Source organism: Triticum urartu, chromosome 2A (genome assembly GCF_056163025.1).
Source record: "Triticum urartu cultivar PI428250 chromosome 2A, HENAU_Tu73, whole genome shotgun sequence".
NCBI lineage: Eukaryota > Viridiplantae > Streptophyta > Magnoliopsida > Poales > Poaceae > Triticum > Triticum urartu.
Window position 1 is genome coordinate 169470190 of NC_141874.1, and position 22748 is coordinate 169492937.

At 49.0% G+C, this 22748-nt stretch overlaps 1 protein-coding gene across 1 annotated transcript; it reads left to right on the top strand.

The window, feature by feature from the left end:
* Positions 1 to 9830: 9830 nt before the first annotated feature.
* LOC147984409 (uncharacterized) lies at positions 9831 to 10788 on the top strand. Its single transcript, XM_087539750.1, has 2 exons — positions 9831 to 10373; positions 10464 to 10788. The coding sequence occupies exons 1-2, from the start codon at positions 9852 to 9854 to the stop codon at positions 10581 to 10583; spliced, it is 642 nt and encodes a 213-aa protein (XP_087395876.1). The 5' UTR covers positions 9831 to 9851; the 3' UTR covers positions 10584 to 10788.
* Positions 10789 to 22748: the final 11960 nt, after the last annotated feature.

The following is a 22748-nucleotide window of genomic DNA, read 5'->3' on the forward strand; positions in this document are numbered from 1 at the left end:
TCTCGGCCTTGCCAAGAGGCAGCTCGAGGAGAACAAAGATAAGTAGTACCTAGTCTATGGATATATATAAAAAGAATGCGATTGCAAAATGACAGGATCATCGTAAATTTGCCAGGGGCCACGACTGAGGTGGCGACCCTAAAGCAAGCGCCATCCGAGGCCGAAAACAAAGCGGCCAAGGAGTGCACCGAGCGGGAAAGGCATGAGGCACGGGTGGGCGAGGTGCAGCAAGAGCTCCACGCTCTCGTGACGAAGCACGAGGCGTTGGAGCTTGACTGGAAGACACGAGAGTCCGAGCTTGCCACCGCCCTTGAAAGTGCAAAGAGTGCCAAGGCCGAAGCACAGAAGGCCCTCCAGGAGATTGATGCGATGAATAAGATAGCAGCGGGTAAGGCATTCTGTATGCAAAGCAAGCATGCAAAAGTGAATTACTTGTTACTTACCCGAATCCGGAGCTCTCCAGGAGCATTCGCAGATTTGCCCCGCAGCGTGTCGGATGCCGCATAATTTTACCAGGCAGAGGAGGGTAGCTCAACGGAGAAGCTATTCTGGTCTCAGTATACTGGGACCGAACACCCGATGCCTCTGAGTGACCAGCTGAAGCAACTGGCCGAGCTGCACAAGGTGGCCAAACAGGCCATGAAGGGCTTTATAGTCCGGATGTGGCCTGGCGACGCCCTTCCCAACAGCTACTTAGGCTTGGTGAGGCAGTTTGTGGATGCCTACCCACGGCTTGAAGTCATCAAGCGGCCCGTCTGCATCAAAGGTGCACGCCGGGCTTTCGCCCGTGTGAAAGTGCAATGGGCCAAGATGGACGCCGTGAAGCTGGTGAAGGAAGGGCCGCCGCAGGGTAAGGAGCATCACCACCCCGAGATGTACTATGAGGGTGTCCTGAAGGGTGCCCGTCTGGTAGCGGACGAGTGTACGAAAGATGTAATATTTGAGTAAACTTGCTCGTGTGATCCTGTATTATGAAAACTTGTTCATATGCGCTATGCAACGCTTGTCTGAATTTAAAATATTACCTTATGTTCGGCTGTTTATCAAATCTGAGAGATGGCTAGTCGTCGACTTCTGCCCCCATGCCACGAGTGCTGGGGTGTTCGGGATAAACCTGAGCACTCTTGTTCCCATTGTTGGGTCCTTCGAGGGAGGTGCTCAGCACAACGAACAAGGCAATCGGACCATAATGCGTTATCACTCTCACTTAGCCATAGAATTCTATAATTATAAATTTCGGCGAAGCCCCTAGTATTCGGAAGGCCGAATTCGGGGTGCGATACACGCCTTAAGCTGGACAGGGCCGACTCCTCGCTCTAAGCGGCATAAGTCAGTTTTAGCTTTCTCTACTGAGGTGCTTAGCCCAGCAGAACCAGGGCACAATCGCAGTAGTTCTCCCAGTGCTACCTTAGCCGATATAGCGGAACGTAAGGTACCAAAACATGGGGGGCGAGCAAACCCAACTATTGACCCAAGACATGATTCGGAGCTGATGCACATAATGCTATAAGTTCGGGGTGCCGCACTATCGAAAGTGTTCGGACTTCTCATGCCGTATTATGGGGTATGCTTAAGCCCCTAGCATATTGGCCGTACCAGAGTGTACGGGTGCTAGATGTCGTGAATGAACATATATATATAAAGGAGGAATGCAATAATAGTCTTAATGCTATGCATTGTTTATTCAAAAAGGTGCATTAAAGCAGAATGATACAAGTAGTGCGATAAGCAAAAAGTAGGACTGTTTGACATGTCCCTTCCAAGGGCAAGCTGAGGAATAGTATTAAAGCAAATATTTCACTCGTTATCGTAACCCACCTGGGAGTTCTGTGGTGTGACGTAGCTTTCTACCTCCTTGGTTGCTGCATCATGTGTTCGGCAATCATGCTGCCGGACAGGGTTTCCAGAGATTAAAGTCCTGAAAGAGAAAAATAACAAAGCGGGAAGCCCCTAGTGCGGTTTAAGCCGTGTATTGGGGCGTGCTGTAGTTGTGCCCCCTCCCCACCTGTGCCCATGGTATTTTTAATGCGTAATTATGTACGCGTGGCACGAATTTTGCCATTTGGTTGGGGCCGGGGTGGGGGCCGCATTGCTATGTGAGCTCGGGACGTGCCAGGCGGTCCAGTAGCCGATTACTCCGGGCGCGCTTGAAGTTGTCCGGGTCCTTAATCGCCGAACTAGTGGATTGCCTTAAGAGGCTGCTTTGCGCTTCTGCTGCGATGGCCGCAGTGTGCTCCTCCGTGCGGAGAGAGCACTTTGTGTTTCCATTGACTGTGATGACCCCCTGAGGTCCTGGCATCTTGAGTTTGAGATATGCATAATGCGGTACCGCATTGAATCTTGCAAATGCGGTTCGCCCGAGCAGTGCATGGTAGCCACTGCGGAACGGGACTATGTCGAAGATTAATTCTTCGCTTCGGAAGTTATTTGGAGATCCGAAGACCACTTCCAGTGTTACTGAGCCTGTGCAATGGGCCTCTACACCTGGTATGACGCCTTTAAAGGTCGTTTTAGTGGGTTTGATCCTTGAGGGGTCTATACCCATTTTGCGCACTGTGTCCTGATAAAGCAGGTTCAGGCTGCTGCCGCCGTCCATTAGGACTCGAGTGAGGTCAAATCCGTCAATGATTGGGTCTAGGACCGGTGCGACGAATCCACCATGACGGATGCTAGTGGGGTGGTCCCTGCAATCGAAGGTGATCAGACAGGACGACCACGGGTTGAACTTGGGGGCGACTGGCTCCAACGCATATACGTCCCTGAGCGCACGCTTCCGCTCCCTCTTGGGGATGTGGGTTGCGTATATCATGTTCACCGTCCGCACTTGTGGGGGGAACCTCTTCTGTCCTCCGGTGTTCGGCTGCCGGGGCTCTTCCTTGTCATCACTATGTGACCCCTTATCTTTGTTTTCGTCATTTAACTTGCCGGCCTGCTTGAACACCCAACAGTCTCTATTGATGTGGTTGGCTGGCTTATCGGGGGTGCCGTGTATTTGACACGAGCGATCGAGTATACGGTCCAAACTGGACGGGCCCGGAGTGCTTCTTTTGAATGGCTTTTTCCGCTGACCGGGTTTAGAGCCTTTGAATCCGGCATTGACTGCCGTATCCTCAGTATTGTCGTTGTTAATGCGGCGCTTATGCTTGTTGCGACGTGACCTGCCATTGCCGTCCTTGGTATCCGAAGTACCATGATTATTTGATATGTTATTACTGCGAGCCAGCCAGCTGTCTTCTCCCGCGCAAAAGCGGGTCATGAGTGTCGTGAGGGCTGCCATAGATTTCGGCTTTTCCTGACCAAGGTGCCGGGCTAGCCACTCGTCGCGGATGTTGTGCTTGAAAGCTGCTAGGGCCTCTGCATCCGGACAGTCGACAATTTGATTTTTCTTTGTTAGGAACCGTGTCCAGAATTGCCTGGTCGATTCCTATGGCTGCTGAATTATGTGGCTCAAGTCATCGGCATCTGGTGGTCGCACGTAAGTGCCCTGAAAGTTGTCGAGGAATGCGGCTTCCAGATCTTCCCAACAGCCAATGGACTCTGCTGGCAAGCTGTTGAGCCAATGCCGAGCCGGTCCTTTGAGTTTGAGTGGGAGGTATTTGATGGCGTGTAGGTCACACCGCGGGCCATGTGAATGTGCAGGAGGAAATCCTCGATCCATACCGCAGGATCTGTTGTGCCGTCGTATGATTCTATATTTACGGGTTTGAAACCCTCTGGGATTTGATGATCCATTACTTCGTCTGTGAAGCATAAGGGGTGTGCGGCGCCTCTGTACTGGGCTATATCGCGACGCAGCTCGAATGAGTCTTGCCTGCTGTGTTTGGCCCAGCCGGACTTACTTTTAATGTATCCGGCGTGACGATTATCGTCTCGCATAGTGGCATGCCCTCGTGATCTGTAGATCGATCTTGCATGTTTTGCTTTGTCCTCCAATATGTCTCGCAGGTCTGGCGTATTTCCCCATGCCTTTTTATTTGAATGACGTCGGGGTGCGGGCTGAGCTTTTGGCTGGAATGTCTCTCTGTCGCGGCCACGAGGTGGCCGATCAGCCGCATCATACGCCGGGGATGTAGGTTTTGGTGCTTCCTCCTCCAGTCGGGGTAGCAACCTGCATTTTGGGTAACTCTTGGAGGGGCGTTCGAGTTTATACTCTTTGGCCGCCAGGACTTCAGTCCATCTGTCAGCTAGCAAATCTTGATCAGCTTGAAGCTGCTGTTGCTTTTTCTTAAGGCTATTTGCCGTGGCTATAAGCCAGCGCTTGAAGCGTTCTTGTTCGACGGGATTCTCTGGCACGGCGAATTCGTCATCGCCGAGGCTTGCCTCGTCTTCGGAGGGGGGCATGTAATTATCATCCTCCGCCTCTCCATCTGCCGCTCTCTCAGGAGGGCTGGCTCCTCCATCCTCCTGCTCTAAATCTTGCCGGAGGGGATTGTTGTTGTCTTCGACACTGTCTGGAGTGCTATTATCTCCGGTGCCGGTATCACCACTTTTGCCCTGGCGGGACTTAGAGTGGCGCCGCTGATGCCGACGCTTGGGTTGCTTCTTGGAGGGGTCATCCTCCGTTGTCTCGTCGCCATTGCCTTCTTTGGGTGTGTCCACCATGTATATATCGTATGATGAGATGGCTGTCCAGTGCCTTGTGGGCAGTGGTTCCTCTTCGACTCCCGCATCGTCGTCCATACCGTCGATGTCTTCGTAGTCGAAGTCGAGCATGTCGGTTAAGTCATCGACAGTGGCTACTAAGTGGGTGGTGGGTGGGCGGCGAATTTCTTCGTCATCCGCATCCCAATCCTGCCGGACGTAGTTCGGCCAGGATCCTTCTGATAAGGAAAGAGACCTTAATGAGTTCAGTATGTCGCCGAAGGGCGAGTGCTGAAAAATATCCGCGGAGGTAAACTCCATGATCGGCGCCCAATAGGATTCGATAGGAACGGGCGCAGGCGGTTCGGAGTCCATGGCCGGAGAAGGATCCGGCAATTTGGCAACACGGCTCTTGTGAAGGGTAAGGTCGATATTCGGCTCGGTCGCCGCAGAGGGTACGGCCTCCGTGACGGGGTCTATCCACCCGTCCACGGATGGCGAAACTGGCTCCGAATTGAGGGTCGGAGCGGCTGCCAGTGCGATCTCCTGAATACAGTCCGATGGTATAGCTAAATCGTACTCATCGTGACCGCGTGGCGCACAAGGCAGGGGCTCGAATCCGTCGAAGATCAAGTCTCCGTGGATATCGGCCGTGTAGTTTAAGCTTCCAAACCTGACTTGGTGGCCAGGGGCGTAACTTTCGATCTGCTCCAAATGGCCAAGCGAGTTGGCCCGCAGTGCGAAGCCGCCGAACACAAAGATCTGTCCGGGGAGAAAAGTCTCACCCTGGACTGCATCGCTATCGATGATCGTAGGAGCCATCAAGCCTAACAGCGACGACATAGAGGAACTCTCAATGAAAGCACCAATGTCGGTGTCAAAACCGGCGGATCTCGGGTAGGGGGTCCCGAACTGTGCGTCTAAGGCGGATGGTAACAGGAGGCAGGGGACACGATGTTTTACCCAGGTTCGGGCCCTCTTGATGGAGGTAAAACCCTACGTCCTGCTTGATTTATTCTTGATGATATGAGTATTACAAGAGTTGATCTACCACGAGATCAGAGAGGCTAAACCCTAGAAACTAGCCTATGGTATGATTGTATGTTGTCCTACGGACTAAAACCCTCCGGTTTATATAGACACCGGAAGGGTCTAGGGTTACACAAGGTCGGTTACAAAGGAGGAGATATACATATCCGTACTACCTAGCTTGCCATCCACGCCAAGTAGAGTCCTATCCGGACACGAGACGAAGTCTTCAATCTTGTATCTTCATAGTCCAACAGTCCGGCCAAAGGATATAGTCCGGCTGTCCGGAGACCCCCTAATCCAGGACTCCCTCACCTACACTACTTTCACATCAATAGATAAAAATTCCCGAAGACATTCAAACTCATAGAAAGTGGACACAAGAAATGGCAAAAGTTATATTTCAACATTCTTTATTGGGGTCTAAAGCGAGTACCAGAAGTGAGTTGTGATTTATTCTTTCAAGTCAAACCAATGGATATCATACTCCTTTTTTCCTTTCTCAATCACTTGTTGGGTCATAGTTTATTCTAGCTGAGTTGCATGTTTAGATTATTTTTAAATAAAAAATCAGTTGTAAGAAATTTTAACGGAACATCCATATTATAAACTAATTTCAACATCACATTGCATTGATATCTTCAAAACTAGATCTTTCTAATTAGGATATATATTTGATTCAAATGATTTCTTTAAGGCCTCCTTTGGTTTGTAGGAATGTCATAGGATTTCTATAGGATAGGATTTGCATAGGAAAATTTCCTTTGAGGCCCTTTGGTTTGTAGGAATGGATTCTTATTCCTATATAGGATAGGAATCAATCCTTCACATTTTGGAGGAAAAAACATTAGCTAAGATTCAATGGAAAAATTCCTATCCTATGCATCAAATGACATCTCTTTCTCTATAGGAATTGAGATGCATGTTATCTCACTTCCTATGATTTTCCTATTCCTACAACATTTCTATCCTATGAACCAAAGGAGGCCTAAGAATTTTGGAGGATTGGAATCCTTAGGAGTTTTTCCTATATTGGTTGTATTTCTCGTAGGATTGACCCCCCCCCCCTAAGAATATTTCCTAGAGAATTTGTTTACAATGGATTTCATAGGAAGTTTAGCATCCACTCCGACATGTTTGAATAATATTATTTTTGAAATGGTTTGAATAATAATTTCACACATAACTCCATTCTTTGTGGCACAATCAAACAAGCAAAACTCATGTAGGATTCAAATGGGCATTGATACTTCATTCCCGTTCGACGTTTTAAAATGATGTAAAACAGAAACACCCTAGATGTGTACTTTTCATTTTAGTGTGTGTATTTCTTATGTTTTTATATATGCTTTCCATGATAGTGTGAATTATTTCTTCATATTGCTATATGTGCATTTTGCTATGCAAGTGTGAGCATGTGTGTATATGATGGCATCACACACTTCTTTTTAGGCTTCATCGTTAGTGTGTCGCGAGTATTAACTTCAATGAATGCATACTTCGCCATATGTCTGTTATATATATATATGTAAATGTTTAGGTACATCAAATATATCGTGATCAGTTTGGGGGGAAGATAAGCGCTTATAGCACGCACCCGAATGGGTCAAGACGACTGTGGAACCTGATTTGACATGCCAAAGTCCCGCGGAAATAAAATGAAGTGGTACATCATTTGCAGACATCCGCGCTTTGTCTGTTATGTGGGAAGGAGGATGAACCATCATTTCATGTGTGAATAACATGTGATCATGCGGCGAATCTTTGGAATCGTATGCGCCTGCTGTGGCCGTTGCCGGCCAAGGAGCTCATGTCTGAGGCTGGTCGGGACTAGTTGCTTTACATCCTTGACAGCTGCGACTGCGACCAAGACACAAGGAGCACGATAATTTTGTTAGCTTGGCATATATGACAATTACGGAATGATGCTACGCATGGTAAGGAAATACCTCCTCTCAAAATTTCTCTAGAGTTCCTGTGTGGTGATCGGTAGTCGCTTGATTTAGCTACTCGAAGGACATTCTAAAAGGTAAAATGTCGCTTGTGTTGGAACCTAAAAGGCCAAAACCGCTTGTGTTGAGTTCCTTGTCCTAGATCCCGCCTCCTAGGGACCAGGTTGCACTGTCAGTAGATGGGGCGTTCTCAAAGAGTGCTGGTACGACAACGGCCGGTATGATACTACGACACCATGATGTGACGATCATCTCTTTGCTTCTTATAGATTCCTGTTTCATTGTAATAACACACTGAAAGCAGAGATACATGCATTGATGCATGGCATGGCCTTGGCCAAGCAACAAACTTGGCTTCTAGTTGTCGTGCAGTCAGATTCATTAATGACCCTATCAATCAGAGATGATTCACTTCTTTGCTCTCTGTATGGTCATCTAGCTTTGGAGATCAAGTCCCAGAGAGAGAACCGAGTGTTTATTCCACAAAAGTTTTATCGTAGTTAGAATAGAGTAGCAGATTGTTTGACGAGATATAACTTACCGAGCGTAGCACAGTTTCACGGCTACATAGACAGCCTGCATGTACTGAAAGTTTCTTATCTCTTGACTGTAACTCTGTAATCCTTGAATAAAACACTTCTACCATTGAAAAAAGGATATCGTGAACCAGCGCAACATGTAGGATGAGTGCACGACCCATGTACTGTCTTGACTCTTGACACATCGAACACAACAAATAGAAGAGAACATAAAAAACAAGAAAAACAGAAAACAAGTGAGAAGGGAGGGAAATCCCTATTTCCCGCGTGTTGCGGCAAATTGTCGCCGCATCGCACAGGCAGGCGCACTAGCGAAGCGAGTGGGCCGATCCATTTGACGAGTTCGTTCGTTCCAGCTTGGAACGTTTTTGTCGTGATTTTAGTTTTTCTTATTTTCTTGTTTCTTTTATCTTCTGTTCCGTTTTCATTTCATTTTTCTGTTTTCAAGTTTATTTTTACTTTTTTCAAAAAAAGTTTTGAAAATTTCAAATATTATTCGGAATTAAAAAAGCTGTTCGTATTTACAAATTATGTTCACAATTTTGAAAAATATTTGCTAATTTTAAAAAATGTTTGGAAATTTAAAATAAATTGCGATTTCTGATTACTTTGTTTGAGATTCACAGAAAATGTTTGAAATTTTCAGAAATGTTTCCAATTTCAAAATTTGTTTACAAATTTTAAAAAGGTGCCCATTCTAAAAAAATCACAATTAAAAAAGTGTTAACTCTTTTGAAAACTAGTTCATGATTCTCAAAAAATGTTTGAAATTTCAAAAAAATGTTCCATTTTCAAGTTTTCTTCACGAATACAAAAAAATTCTTGTTTTCCAAAATTTGTACACAAATTTAAAAATTATTCACTTTTTTTCAAAACTTGTTTGTGATTGCCCAAAATTGTTCAGCATTTTAAAAAATGTTTCCATTTTTAAGATTTATTCACAAATTCTAAAAATGTTCCTGCTTTTAAATTTTGTTCACAAATTAAAAAAATGTTCACATCTAAAAAAACATGTCCGTGTTTATAAAAATTGGTCCGAATTTAAAAAATGTTCCTTAAAAAATCACAAGTTCTAAAGTTGTTCCCTGTCTTAAAATTTGGTTACAAATTCGAAAATTGTCCACAAGTTTTCGAAACTTATGCGTGTTTATAAAAAACATCCAGAATTTTGAAAAACAGTATTCAGAATTTTCAAGAAGTGATTATAAAAAGGAAAAATAATCCAATCTGCAGTTGTAGCTAGTTCTAAATTATTCGCGTCGCTTATTCAGCATGAACTTTAACTAGCCGTGGTGGCTAGCTACCTGTATCCTACAGTACTTTTTTTGTTTTGTTTTTTGCACCGCTCGCAGCTTCCGCGTGGGCTGGCCCAGTCGGAGGACTGCTCTGTGCGAGGTCCCACAAGGGAAGGCATAATTCGTCCTGACTTTCAAGCCTTCCAGGCCTCTTGCATGCAATCATGAGCTGGATGGGCTCATGGACGAAATTGAGTTGCTCAGCCTTTCTGTTTCGCATTTCCTTTTTTTTCTTCTCATTTGGAATAATTTGGACCCAACACGACCGAACAAACGGAGTCCTCATCCGGCCAGCCCGGACGTGTCCAAAATTTCCAAATCCATCCGTAGAATCTCATCTCCTTCTGCACGCTTTCCCCACGTCGACGGCGCACGCAACCTATATATACACCTTCCCTTGCGCCGTAAGAAAGGCCCTGTGAGATCATCGCCTCGTCGTCGATCGTGGTCTCCGCATGCAGCCGGCCGAGATGGGTTCGCCCGCCCGAGAGATGCAGGAGATGGACGAGTTCGTGCTGGTCCCGCACGCCGCGGACCTCTGGTCGTACCAACTCGACGAGGACGACGATGACCACAAGGCGCGCTTCCTGGCCGGCAACGACGACAAGACGATCGACGTGAACCACTTCGCCTCCGAGCCCACGCCCAACGCCGCAGTGCGGTGCGCGTCGGTGGAGCCGCCGGCGCCGTCTGGCTCTGACTCTGAGAGCGAGGGTTCAGTTGATGACGACGTGGAATCGGTCGGCGGCCTGTTGGAGAAGGCGTCGGATGCTGACGAGGACGGGGAGGTGGTTGCAGATCAGGAACCGGAGTGCAAGGAGTCGGAAGGTGATCACGGCCACGGGTGGCAGAAGCACGCCGTCGGCGTGATCTGCTCCGTGGGGCTGGCGGCGGCGGCCACCGGCCTGGCCCTGCTTCTCGGCGGCCAGCAGCAGACGCCGCACAAGGTCAACTTCCGGGCGGCCGGTGATCGCAAGGTACTTAGCCTAGATATTATGCATACATGCAGTTAACGTGACGGTATAGAATAAATTTGTGATGTCGCTCAATTTTTTTTTCCAATGCAGGTGACTAAGGTTTCAGCAAGGCGAGACGCGAGGCTAGAACAGGGGATGTCGGTGCCGCGGTTTGAGCATGCGCCGGCCATGATCTCATTCGGGGGTTCCTACGGCGGGCACCTGTTTTGATGGGATTGTGTGCCTATCGATCGTGTCCTGCCCGTGCATAACTCTGGTCCATATTACCATGTTACGTTAGAAATTAGGAAGCAAATTCGTCGACCTGATAGAAATAAGGGTAATTTTGAGCGCAGTTCGGTCTGTATTTTGGTGCTTATTACATGTAACCTGGACACAGCCCGCCGTGAAATTAATGATGCTCCAGAAGGTGGAAATATACACATTGGTGAAAGCCAAGGGCATCTCCAACGCCGATCAATAAAGTGGACACTGTATTTATCTGCGGACAAATAGAGAAGCTGGCTATCCAATCCTGTTTGCATATATTTCGAATGAGATTTGAGCAAACCGGACGACTTTTATATAAACCGGATGATTTTCATTTAAACATTCATTATATTTTGACATATTTTCATTAAAAAGCTTTTGAATCCAACCTAGTATAAATCTTCGTCGGCGCCGTCCTTCATGTCATTGTTATTTCCTTCCGTGTCCATCTCCGATGGCTGTGAACCCCGCCGACCAGGCACATGAGGCACGAGGCGCAATTGTCTCCCACGTCCTACTCTTCTTCGGAGCCCGCGACCTCGTCGTCGCTTGTAGAGGTCAGGTTGATGACCAATGTGGGCAGGCCGGTGTTTCCGTCCTTGAGCATCGCCTGTGGGTCTGACGGCGCTGCGCGAGCGGCCTGGTAGAGCGCATGCTGCTCCTCGACAAAGTTCAGGTTCTCAACGACCATGACCTTTATGGCTTTCGTGCTCGTGCACTCACCATAGATTTAGCCGACTGCCAGCGAGTGATGCACGAGGAGGGAGAGATTGTACTGCTGCTCCTCATGCGCCTACCCAAACGCCGTCACCGGCCGTGGCGCTGTCCGCTCCTCTGCCATGACGGCATCGAAGTGCGCTTGCACTAGCTCTATGGTCAATCCAGCATGGACATGCGCAGGAAGGGGCTCTAGCTCATCGTCTGAGGTGTCCTCCATCGTCGGGTTATCGTCGCTCACCTTTGGCGAGCTTGCCGACAGGCCTACCTCTATTCACCATGCATAACGACCCTGGCAGCTGACCGCAAAGCCTGCCACCTCATGCTTTTGGTCCGTCGAGAGGCTCTTCCACATCTCCCTAGCGTTCACGGTCATGGAGGAGGTGGTGGAAGGAGGAGGATTGGAAGCGGACGTGTTTGTGATGTGGATGGTGTCGGGCGATGCCGCGTTTAGAGGGTGCTGGTCAGGCCAAGCAGCGAGGTGTATGAAACTATCAATGCAAGCGTCGGAGTTGGTTTCTCGACCGTCGCGCCAATTTAATGCTGACAGGCGGACGGACGGGCAACCAGTTTGAATGCGGTAGATAGTTGTACCGCTCCGTCCAGTCACATCACACCGGCATTGAACATGCATGTTGACCGGGATGGGGCTCGGACGACGCTCCCGACCGGGGCACCGCGTCAATGCCAGCTTCAGTGTGGGGCCGCATCCGCTCTGGGCCAACATGAATGCGGCGCTGGCGCTCTGGAGTGGCACATACCAACATGAATGTGCGGCAATCACTTTGTGCAACAGAGAGTGCATGAGAGATTTTTGGGTGGGTCTGGGGTGGCAGACGCGTACGTGTCAGCAATCCAAACACCCGCAAAGTTCTCTTAGTTTGTGTCTAATTTGCGGGAAAATAGATGTCCAGACCAGTTTACAGACGAATGAGGGACCACTTGGATGACAAACTACATCCAGACAACTAGGTGTGGACATATGCAGATGTTTTACGGGTCCGTGTTGGAGATGTGCTAACGAGGATATTACATTCAACCGGACAAATATCGTCATGCATTTAGCCATTTAGTCACTAAGGGGTTGTTTGGTTCTAGGCCTAGGAGTGACATATTTTTCCATACATTTCTTGCCACACTTGCCTAAGGTTAGTTCTTAAAAATGAGAGCCATAAGTTGGCAAGCTTAAAGGAATCTTGCCACACTTTTTGATTGTATATCATGTGGGGCCCTTGTGTGGCAAAAAGTATATTGCCTAAGGTAAGGCTTGAACCAAACACACTTCTAAGTTGATCAAAGTTGCCTAACCTTAGGCATGGCAACATGTGGCAACCATAGTCACAAACATCCCCTAAATCTCTATCAACCATGAACACCGCCACCTGCCGAACCAACCATCGAGACTAGAGATAATAGTGTTCTAAGGTGACGCCTCCTTTGGAAGCATAGGTGTTAGGGCATATTTCTCCCTTAGCGCTTTTGGTGATTGATGTCAATGCTTTTGCGGACTAATCGTGTGTGTTGAGCATTTCAGATAATCTACCTTATTGCAGAAGACGATTTGGACCCCTCTGGAGATTTATAAAGACGATGTTTTCTTGTGTTTCTTTTTCTGTGGATTTGAGTAGTAGGAACACTGCTATTAAGAGGGGGTCTGCTTTGGAAAGGTTTGGGTGGAATCAACACGTACACTTTTTCGTTGCACCCTCATTCCTTTTCCGACATTTGAGCTTGTCCTTCCTTTATGATTTGAACATTGTCAGAACAGGCTACCACTCCAGCGATACTGCCTCTGAGTAGTAAGGATGCTACTTCCGCCAAACTTATTGGTTTTGTAAACGGGCGGTAGTAGAGCGGTAGTTTGCCACGGTATTACCACTCATGCGGTACTACGGGGCTAACCGCCTCTCAACTACCGCGGGTTTACTAGACACCCATAGGCTAAGCGAAAGTACCGCTGCTAGCCACAGTAGTACCGCTCCAGCGAAACAACCGCGGGCTAGTACCTCGGAAAGTATTGCTTTATTTCTTCTGTTCTATACTGTTCTATCCCTTGGGAGAAAGTAGGCCGACACTTCTTGGCGGAAGTACCACGGGTATCGGCTATAGCTCAACTCCATGTAGTAGTACCGCCGGAGGGCGCTGTCGTGGGAGAAAGTCTAACAGTAAGAATAGGGGTTACGTAGGAGGAGGCAATGCCCTAGCTATGGCAAGGTTGTGCACGCAAGGTTTACGAGTTCAGGCCCTTCCCGAAGGAAGTAATAGCCCTGCGTCTCGGTTGAGGGAGTCCTGGACTAAGGGGTCCTCAGGCGTCCGGCCTGTTGGACATGGGCCGGACTGATGGGCTATGAAGATACAAGACCGAAGACTCTCACCCGTGTCCGGATGGGACTCTCCTTGGCGTGGATGGCCAGCTTGGCATTCGGACATGAAGATTCTCTCTGTAACCGACTTTGTATAACCCTAGTCCCCTCTAGTGTCTATATAAACCGAAGGGTTTAGTCCGTAGAGGCAGAGACAATCATAATCACATAGGCTAGACTTCCAGGGTTTTAGCTATTATGATCTCGAGGTAGATCAACTCTTGTAATACTCATATTCATCAAGATCAATCAAGAAGGAAGTAGGGTATTACCTCCATAGAGAGGGCCCGAAGCTGGGTAAACATCATGTCCCTTGTCTCCTGTTACCATCGACCCTAGACGCACAGTTCGGGACCCCCTACCCGAGATCCGCCGGTTTTGATACCGACATTGGTGCTTTCATTGAGAGTTCCGATGTGTCGTCATCAGAAGGTTCAATGGCTCCTTCCATCATCTACAACAACGCTGCCCAGGGGGATGTCTTTCTCCCTGGCCAGATCTTCGTATTCAGCGGCTTCGCACTGCAGGCCAACTTGCTTGGCCATCTAGAGCAGATCGGCAGCTACGCCCCTGGCCGTCAGGTCAAGTCTGGAAGTTTGAACTACGTCGCTGATATCCGCGGAGACTCGATCTTCGACGGATTTGAGCCCATGGCAGCCGCTCCCTGCCAACGCGATGAACATGGCCTAAATCTGTCATCGGACCATACCCAGGAGATTGCGCCTGTAAGCGCTCTGGCCCTAGATCCGGAGCAGCTTGCGCCATCCGAAGGCGGGAAGCTTAACCCCACCATGGAAACCGCAGACTTAGCGGCATTGGGGCCGCACACAGAGCCAACCTCGAGCGGGGTCTGCGTCACCGGACCCCCGGATTCATCTCCGGGCACTGGTTCTGAACTACGTGCATCCGCGTCCCTCGAGCCTTACCAAGCGCCGATCGTCGAATTCAGTTCCGCGGACATCTTCCAGCACTCACCTTTAGGCGATGTGCTAAACTCATTGAAAACCCTCTCTTTAGCAGGGGACTCACAGCCGAATTATATCCGGTTTGAACTGTGGGTTGATGACGGGGAATTCCGCTCCCCACCCACCTCCCACTTAATAGCCACTATCGAATATCTAACCGACATGCTCAACTATGACTCCGAAGACATCGACGGTATGGATGACGATGCCAAAGAGGAGCAGGCCCAAAACCCGCCATTTGCTAGGCGCTGGACGGCCACCCCTCCTACGACATATACATGGTGGACACACCACACGAGAATAGCGGCGATGACAAGGAAGATCTAGTCGAGGACAGGCCTCCTGAGATACAACTGAAGCGTCAACGTCAGCGGCGCCGCTCTAAGCCACGCCGCGGAAAAGACAGCAATACCGGCACAAACAATACTCTCGACGATGCCGAAGACAATAAAGACCCCGCTAAGCCAACCTCCGAACAGGACGAACGAGAAGATGGGCGAGTTAGCCCTGATGTACATGCCATGAACGAAGACTCGGAAGACAGTAACTACCTTTCGATCTCTGAGGATGAGGTGAGCCTCGGCAACGATGACTTTATCATGCCTGAGGAACCTCTCGAACAGGAGCGCTTTAAGCACCAGCTAATAGCCACTGCAAGGAGCCTGAAAAAGAAGCAGCGGCAGCTTCAAGCTGATCAAGATCTGCTCAACGATAGATGAACTAATGTCCTGGCAGCCGATAATACGGCCTCGAGTGACCACTCAAAAGTTACCCGAAGCGCAAATTACTACCTCAATTGGATGAGGAGGCGCTGGAGCCCGTGCCATCAGTGCACAATGTGGCTGACCGACCACCACGTGGCCGGGACAAAGCGGCAACTCAAGCCGAACACCAGCCCGTACTACCTCGCTGTAAAGGCAGGGATAAAACAGCTCAGTCACATACATACGACCTTCGGCAGGACCTGGAAAGTAGAGCATCACATACCAGATCGATCTATGGATTGCGGCGATGTGCCTCGACACACGATGACGGCTATCTATTCGGACGTGACAAGCCTAATCATGCACAGGCCGAATGCTGCAGACGGACTCCATCTGAGCTACGTTGCGATGTGGCCCAATATAGAGGCGCCGCACACCCTCTTTGTTTCACTAATGAAGTAATGGAGCATGAATTCCCAGAAGGATTTAAACCCATGAATATCGAATCATACGATGGAACAATAGATCCCACATTATGGATTGAAGATTTTCTTCTCCATATCCACATGGCCCGCGGTGATGATCTCCACGCCATCAAATACCTCCCGCTAAAACTAAAGGGACCAGCGCGGCACTGGCTAAACAGCCTTCTAGAGAACTCCGTTGGCAGCTGGGAAGACCTGGAAGATGCCTTTCGCAATAACTTCCAAGGTACATATGTACGGCCACCAGATGCCGATGACTTAAGTCACATCATCTAGTAGCCCGGAGAGTCAGCCAGGAAGCTTTGGACTAGGTTCCTAATTAAAAAGAACCAAATTTTTGATTGTCCAGATGCCGAAGCCCTCGCGGCCTTCAAACACAGCGTCCGGGATGAGTGGCTCGCCCGCCACCTCGGTCAAGAAAAACCAAAATCCATGGCAGCCCTTACCGCTCTAATGAGAAGACAGCTGGCTCGCTCGTAGAAGCAACAGCGCCAGCGATCCGAGCACCTCCGAAGTCCGAGACGGCAACGGCAAGCCACGGCGCAATAAACACAAGCATCGTAATAATAACAAAAGAAGCAAGACACGGCGGTCAACGTCGGATTCAGCGGCTCCAAACCCGGTCAACGGAAAAAGCCATTCAAGGCAAATAGAGACGGACCATCCAATCTAGACAAAATATTGGATCGGCCCTGTCAGATTCATGGCACCCCCAATAAACCAGCTACTCACACCAAGAGAAGCTGTTGGGTCTTCAAACAAGCCGGCAAGCTTAATGCCGAACACAAGGGGAAGGGGCCGCCCAGTGACATCGATGACGAAGAGACTCGCCAGCCGAATACCGGGGGTCAGAAGCAATTTCCCCCTGAAGTGAAAACCGTAAACATGGTATAAGTGACGCACACCCCTACAGGGGAGCGCAGACGCGCACTACGGGACGCATACGCCATAGAGCCGTTCCCCCCAAAATTTTGTCATATCCGTCCCAAAGGTTCAACATCTCTGATCATCGATCCAATTATCGATGGGTTCCATCTCACGAAAGTCCTTATGGATGGCGGCAGTAGCCTTAATCTACTCTACCAAAATACTGTCCGCAAAATGGGCATCGATCCTTCAAGAATCAAGCCCACTAAAACTACCCTCAAGGGAGCAGTACCCGGCATAGAAGCTCACTGTAGGGGCTCCGTCACATTGGAATTCGTTTTCGGTTTGCTGAACAACTTCCGAAGCAAAGGCTTGACCTTTGATATTGTCCCGTTCTGCAGTAGCTATCATGCACTTCTGGGGCGTACCGCTTTTGCTCGTTTTAACGCGGTACCACAAGCCCGCGCCAAACTTAAGATGCCCGGTTCACGCGGCTTCATAACAATAAATGGAAATACGGAACACTCCCTCCGTACAGAGGGTCACACCATGGCTACCACAGTTGGAGTACAAAGCGGCTTCATCAAGCCGCATACCTCATTGGCCATTAAGCCGCCGGTCTCTATTAAATGGGACCGATCAATCTCAGAGTTGGATTAGCAGTTCGGCCTCCATCATTCGCCTCATATACCCGTGAAGTTTGTACCGCGCGTACATAAATATGTACTTAAAATACCCTGGTCATCGGCAGAGGCACAATACGGATAGGCCTACAAGCACTCCCATAGCCTCCTTTTCTTTTCTTTTCCTTTCTTTTCTAACTATTTTTTATCTTTTACCACAGGTGGCTCAAAGACTGGTCATCTCACAGATTCTTTCAGAGTTCGGCTTTGTTCACCTACCCAAGGCTATTCCTGTTAAGGAGTCCTTTCACCAAGGCAAGGCGGCGCAGACGTGCGACAGGAGGTCCAAGTAATTTTTTATAGACCGCACTCTCTATTTAGAGCCTGTAAAGTGCCTTCTCCCTCAGCTTTCGACCACCGGCATGTCAAATAGCCTGGTTCATGGCATTATTATCTGTAAAATGGCAATTGACATATAAGTCAGGTCCCAGTGAACATAATCCGTATTCAGTATTCGCTTTTTCTAAAAAGAACTGAATTTTGCTCCTTCGGTTGTTTCACACATGCACCTCGGCAAAAATTGCCAGGGGCTCAATATGGGAACAAATGAATTGCTGGCAAGTCCGAACAGCTTTATAACACACTTCAGCGTCACGAGTTCGGCCTTATATGCATCAGCTCCGAATCATGTCTTTGGTCAATAGTTGGGTTGCCCGGCTCTTGTGCTTACTACCTTACATTCCACTCTATCGGCTAGGGTAGTAAAGGGAGAACTACTATGATTGTGTCATGGTTTATCCGGATGAGCACCTCAGTAGAGAAAGCCGAAAACTGACTGTCATGATGCGGCGAGAGCTGGTCAACCACTCCATGACTTATCAGAATCTTTCGCGATTCCTTCCGTATTACACGAAGGACCGTTCTTCTGCTCACCTATGTAACGCACCGTATTTGGATAACTGCATACATACCAGGAGCTATATCGTAGACCCACCGTCAAACTCCTATAGTCTAATTGCCTAGTTCACCGCATTGACACCTCCTTCACGGACCAAGACGTTGGGTCAAGAGTGATCAAGTGCTTTTCCGAACACCACCGTATTTTATGCCAGGGGGATGAAGCCGACGACTGGAAAACTTTCAGATTATACAAAAACGGTTACACGGGAGGAGCCAAAACTTTTACGCATAGCCTTATAATATCATAATATTGTTTTTACAATTTCGGCACATTCACTCGAAGAACATATCCTTTGAGCACTGAACCTCAATTAAACGGGCGCCCTCTAGGACATCTTCAAAATAATGCTCCGGCGTGTGTTTGTCCTTGCCCCCGGGTGGACTCTTCGCTGCAATATCGGTGGCCTTCATCTTCGCCCAATACGTCTTGACATGGGCAAAGGCCATCCGTGCACCTTCAATGCACGCTAATCGCTTCACGGCATCGATACACGACACCACATCCATATGTCGCTGCACCAAACCGAAATAACTATTCAGAATTGGCTCAGCCGGCCACAGCCGAACCACGACGTCCTTCATAGCAGAACCATATATCTTGTGGAGCTCGGCCCACTGGGCCATCTGTTTGTTTAGCAACAGCGAGCGCTTCGGCATGCCGAATTGTGCCTAGAAAAGCTTCTCCATTGCATACCCTTCTTGTGTTTGGTAAAATTGCACTGCATCGGAGGCACTCTTCGGCAAGTCCAACAATACGTCTGGAGAGCTCCACATTTGATTAAGCGGGGCATACTTCAGATCGCAGAATTTAGTCTGTAATAAAGAAGGCTTACCGACCGCTATCTCCCTAGCTTGCCGGATCTCCTCCCGAGCTGCCCTAGACTCGGATCGTGCTTCCCTTGCCTCTTGTAAGGCATTGTCGAGATCAACCATTTTGGCTTTGTTATCCCTCTCGAGGAATTCACACCGGACAGTGGCTTCCTTTAGCTCGCGCGCCATGGTAGACATTCTCTCCTCGCACTGGCACCGACCAGCCTATTCGGCTTTTAACTCATCAGCTGCCTTCTGGGCAGCCACATTACTCATCTGGGCTTGCTCCTTGGCTCGGGCAAGTTCAGCCCGAAGGGCCTCCACCGCGGCAGCACTATCTGCAGTTATGCATGTCTTAGTATATAATTCTTAGCTTCATGCTCATGTTATTATACATACATACACTGACCACCTCAAAACATACCTTGCGCCTCGTCGAGCCACCTGTTAATAAGCACGATGTCGTCATTCGCCACATCAAGTTTCTGCTCCAGACCTGCAACCTCTGTAGCATGGATAGTCGTCGTGGATATAACAGCCTGTGTTCCAACTAATCAGATTATTTCCTGGGAATATCTTTTTTGATCCTCTGATTGCCTCCCTTTGGACGCCAACCAGAGTCTCAGGGGCTACTATCTATACACAGGTGCACTTTGTGTATAGAGCACAATCAAAAATATTGGATTACGTACCTCGAAGCCTCTTAGCAGGCCCGTGAAAGCTTCATTCAATCCGCTTTTCACGGACATAATCCTCTCAACCACCGTACCCATCAAGGTACGATGTTCCTCTGAGACGGACGAATATCGCCACATGTACATCAGTGTATCCGGCGCCTCCGGATCCCGGGAAGCAGTTGTGGGAGTACAGACTCCACTTGAAGGGATATGTTTGCCCGACCCTAGAGTCATCTCCGGTTGTAAACTTGATAGTCCGGGGCCTTTATTGTTGGTCCCCGTTGGGACCACACACCCCGGACCCTGGGTGACCGAGGTTTCACCTTGGGGCGTTGTCTTCATTATCCTCTGCACCACTTGTTGATCGGGAGTGATCCTCCGGGACGATACCTTGAAGTCGTCCGCCCTATTGGGCGAGGAATCCTGTGGAGGCGTTTCGCTTTCCATCATCTCCGGAAGAAGATCCCTCGAAGAGGATTGTTGAGGAAGACTGCGTGCCGGACTGCAAAACATGCATTCTAGATGTTACTCTTGTAACAGGAAAAGGAACGGGATATGTTTAAAACACCCTTGTTCACTTACGATTTGGCTAAAGGCTCGTCCTTACGGAGGAACTGTGCAACAACGTCGTCTTCCGAGCCCGAACGACCTGATAGGAGCGTCATACCTCGCTTAGGGGCCTTTACCTCCCAAACTTCGGAGGCGACCCTTTTCTTACCATGGGGAGAAAGGATGTCAGCTTCTCCTTCTCTTTTATCTTTGGAAGAGGGAACCTTAATCTCCCCAGACACAGTGTTTGGTGTACTTTCGGAATGGAGGCCACCTTTGGCCATCCTGCTCTCCTCATTGTCCTGTTTTACCGGCACCTGGAATGGCGCCGGGACTAGCATCCTTGTTAGCACAGGACTAGCCAAGTCTTCGGGAAGAGGGGCCGAACACCTATTCGCTCCGCCTTCTTCGTCCAGCCCTGGAGAAAGATGGTTTTCTTAGTATCCTTCATGGGATATTTAATTAAGTTGTGTTCAGGAGTCAAGTTCTTACCGAGGTATCCAGATGGTTGCAGTCAAGGCCGATGTCCTCGGTAGTGTCCGGCCACTATTTTCGTGTCCCGAAAAATAACTTCCACATTCCTCTGTGCGTCGTGTTGAAGAAGTGTTGAAGGGTTTGCGGTCCTTCCGGATTAAACTCGCACATACGAAGGGGCCGTCGCTGGCACGGGAAGACCCGACGGACTAACATTACTTGAATCAGGCCGATGAGATCGGTGTCCTTCTCAAGTAGACTCCGGATGCGGCTCTGTAGAGTCTGCACTTTGTCGATTGATCCCCAGTCCAACCCCTTGTTGATAGATGATGCAAGATGAATTGGAGGGCCGGATTGGAACGCGGGTGTAGCTGCCCACTTGGTACCACGGGGTTCAATGATGTAAAACCACTCCCGCTGCTATAAGTTGGAAGACTCTGTGAAGGATCCTTTTAGCCAAAGAGCGTTGGTGAGCTTTCTCACTGTAGCACCACCACACTCCGCTTGCTTCCCCTCGATCACCTTAGGCTTCACATTAAAGGTATTGAGCCATAAGCCGAAGTGTGGGGGAATACGGAGAAAGGCCTCGCACATGACGATGAACACCGAGGTGAGAATAAAAGAGTCTGGGGCTAGATCGTGAAAATCTAGCCCGTAATAAAACATGAGCCCTCGAACAAAGGGGTGAAGAGCGAACCCTAGCCCTCGGGGGAAGTGGGAGATGAATACGACCCTCTCACCGGATCTGGGAGTTGGAATAACCTGCCCTTGAGTAGGGAGCCTGTGGGGGATTTCCGCGGTCAGGTACCTTGCCGCCCGGAGCTTCGCAGTATCCTCCTCTGTGATAGAGGAGGCCACCCACCGGCCTTGAGGGTTACGTCCGGACATGGCTGGGAAGCTCGAAGCAATTAAATTGAACCTTGGGTGCTGGAACTCGAGGTTGGAGAGGTTGAGGAAAGGGTTGGCGTAAAGGAAAAACCGGGTCGCAACCCCTTTATAAAGGCATGAATATCGAACGCCTCCTCCTAGGCCTTAAAACCTTCCTATTCCTAAGGAATCGTACCAACAGAATGGTTGGGATACCCACGCCCGTATTGATGAGAATCCTGCAATAAGGGGACACGATCTCTGCTTTGACAAGACGTGCCAATAAAGTCGCGTCTCGAAACGTGGAGCGACATGCTAAAAAACGGTGTGAAATAATAACCGGGCAGGGACGTGATATCACGTTACAAAAAAAGTTGTCAGCAGATTGGACTCGTGAAATATTATACTCTCTGCGGTGGTGTGTGGTACTTGTTTTGTAGATCCGGACACGTTCTCTGTGTTCGAAGACTGTGTTAGAGTATTCGGAGGAGGAACCAGCCTTGCAATGCCGAAGACAATCTGCGTGTCGGACACCTCATCATTGAAGCCTGGTTCAGGGGCTACTGATGGAGTCCTCAACTAAGGGGTCCTCGGGCGTCCGGCCTGTTGGACATGGTCCGGACTGATGGGCTATGAAGATACAAGACCAAAGACTCTCACCCGTCTCCGGATGGGACTCTCCTTGGCGTGGATGGCAAGCTTGGCATTCAGATATGAAGATTCCTTTCTCTGTAACCGACTTTGTATAACCCTAGTCCCCTCCGATGTCTATATAAACCCGAGGGTTTAGTCCGTAGAGGCAGAGACAATCATAATCACATAGGCTAGACTTCTAGGGTTTTAGCCATTACGATCTCGAGGTAGATCAACTCTTGTAATACTCATATTCATCAAGATCAATCAAGCAGGAAGTAGGGTATTACCTCCATAGAGAGGGCCCGAACCTGGGTAAACACCGTGTCCCCTGTCTCCTGTTACCATCGACCCTAGACGCACAGTTTGGGACCCCTTACCCGAGATCAGTCGGTTTTGACACCGACATCGGTGCTCGGAGGCTTGTCGACT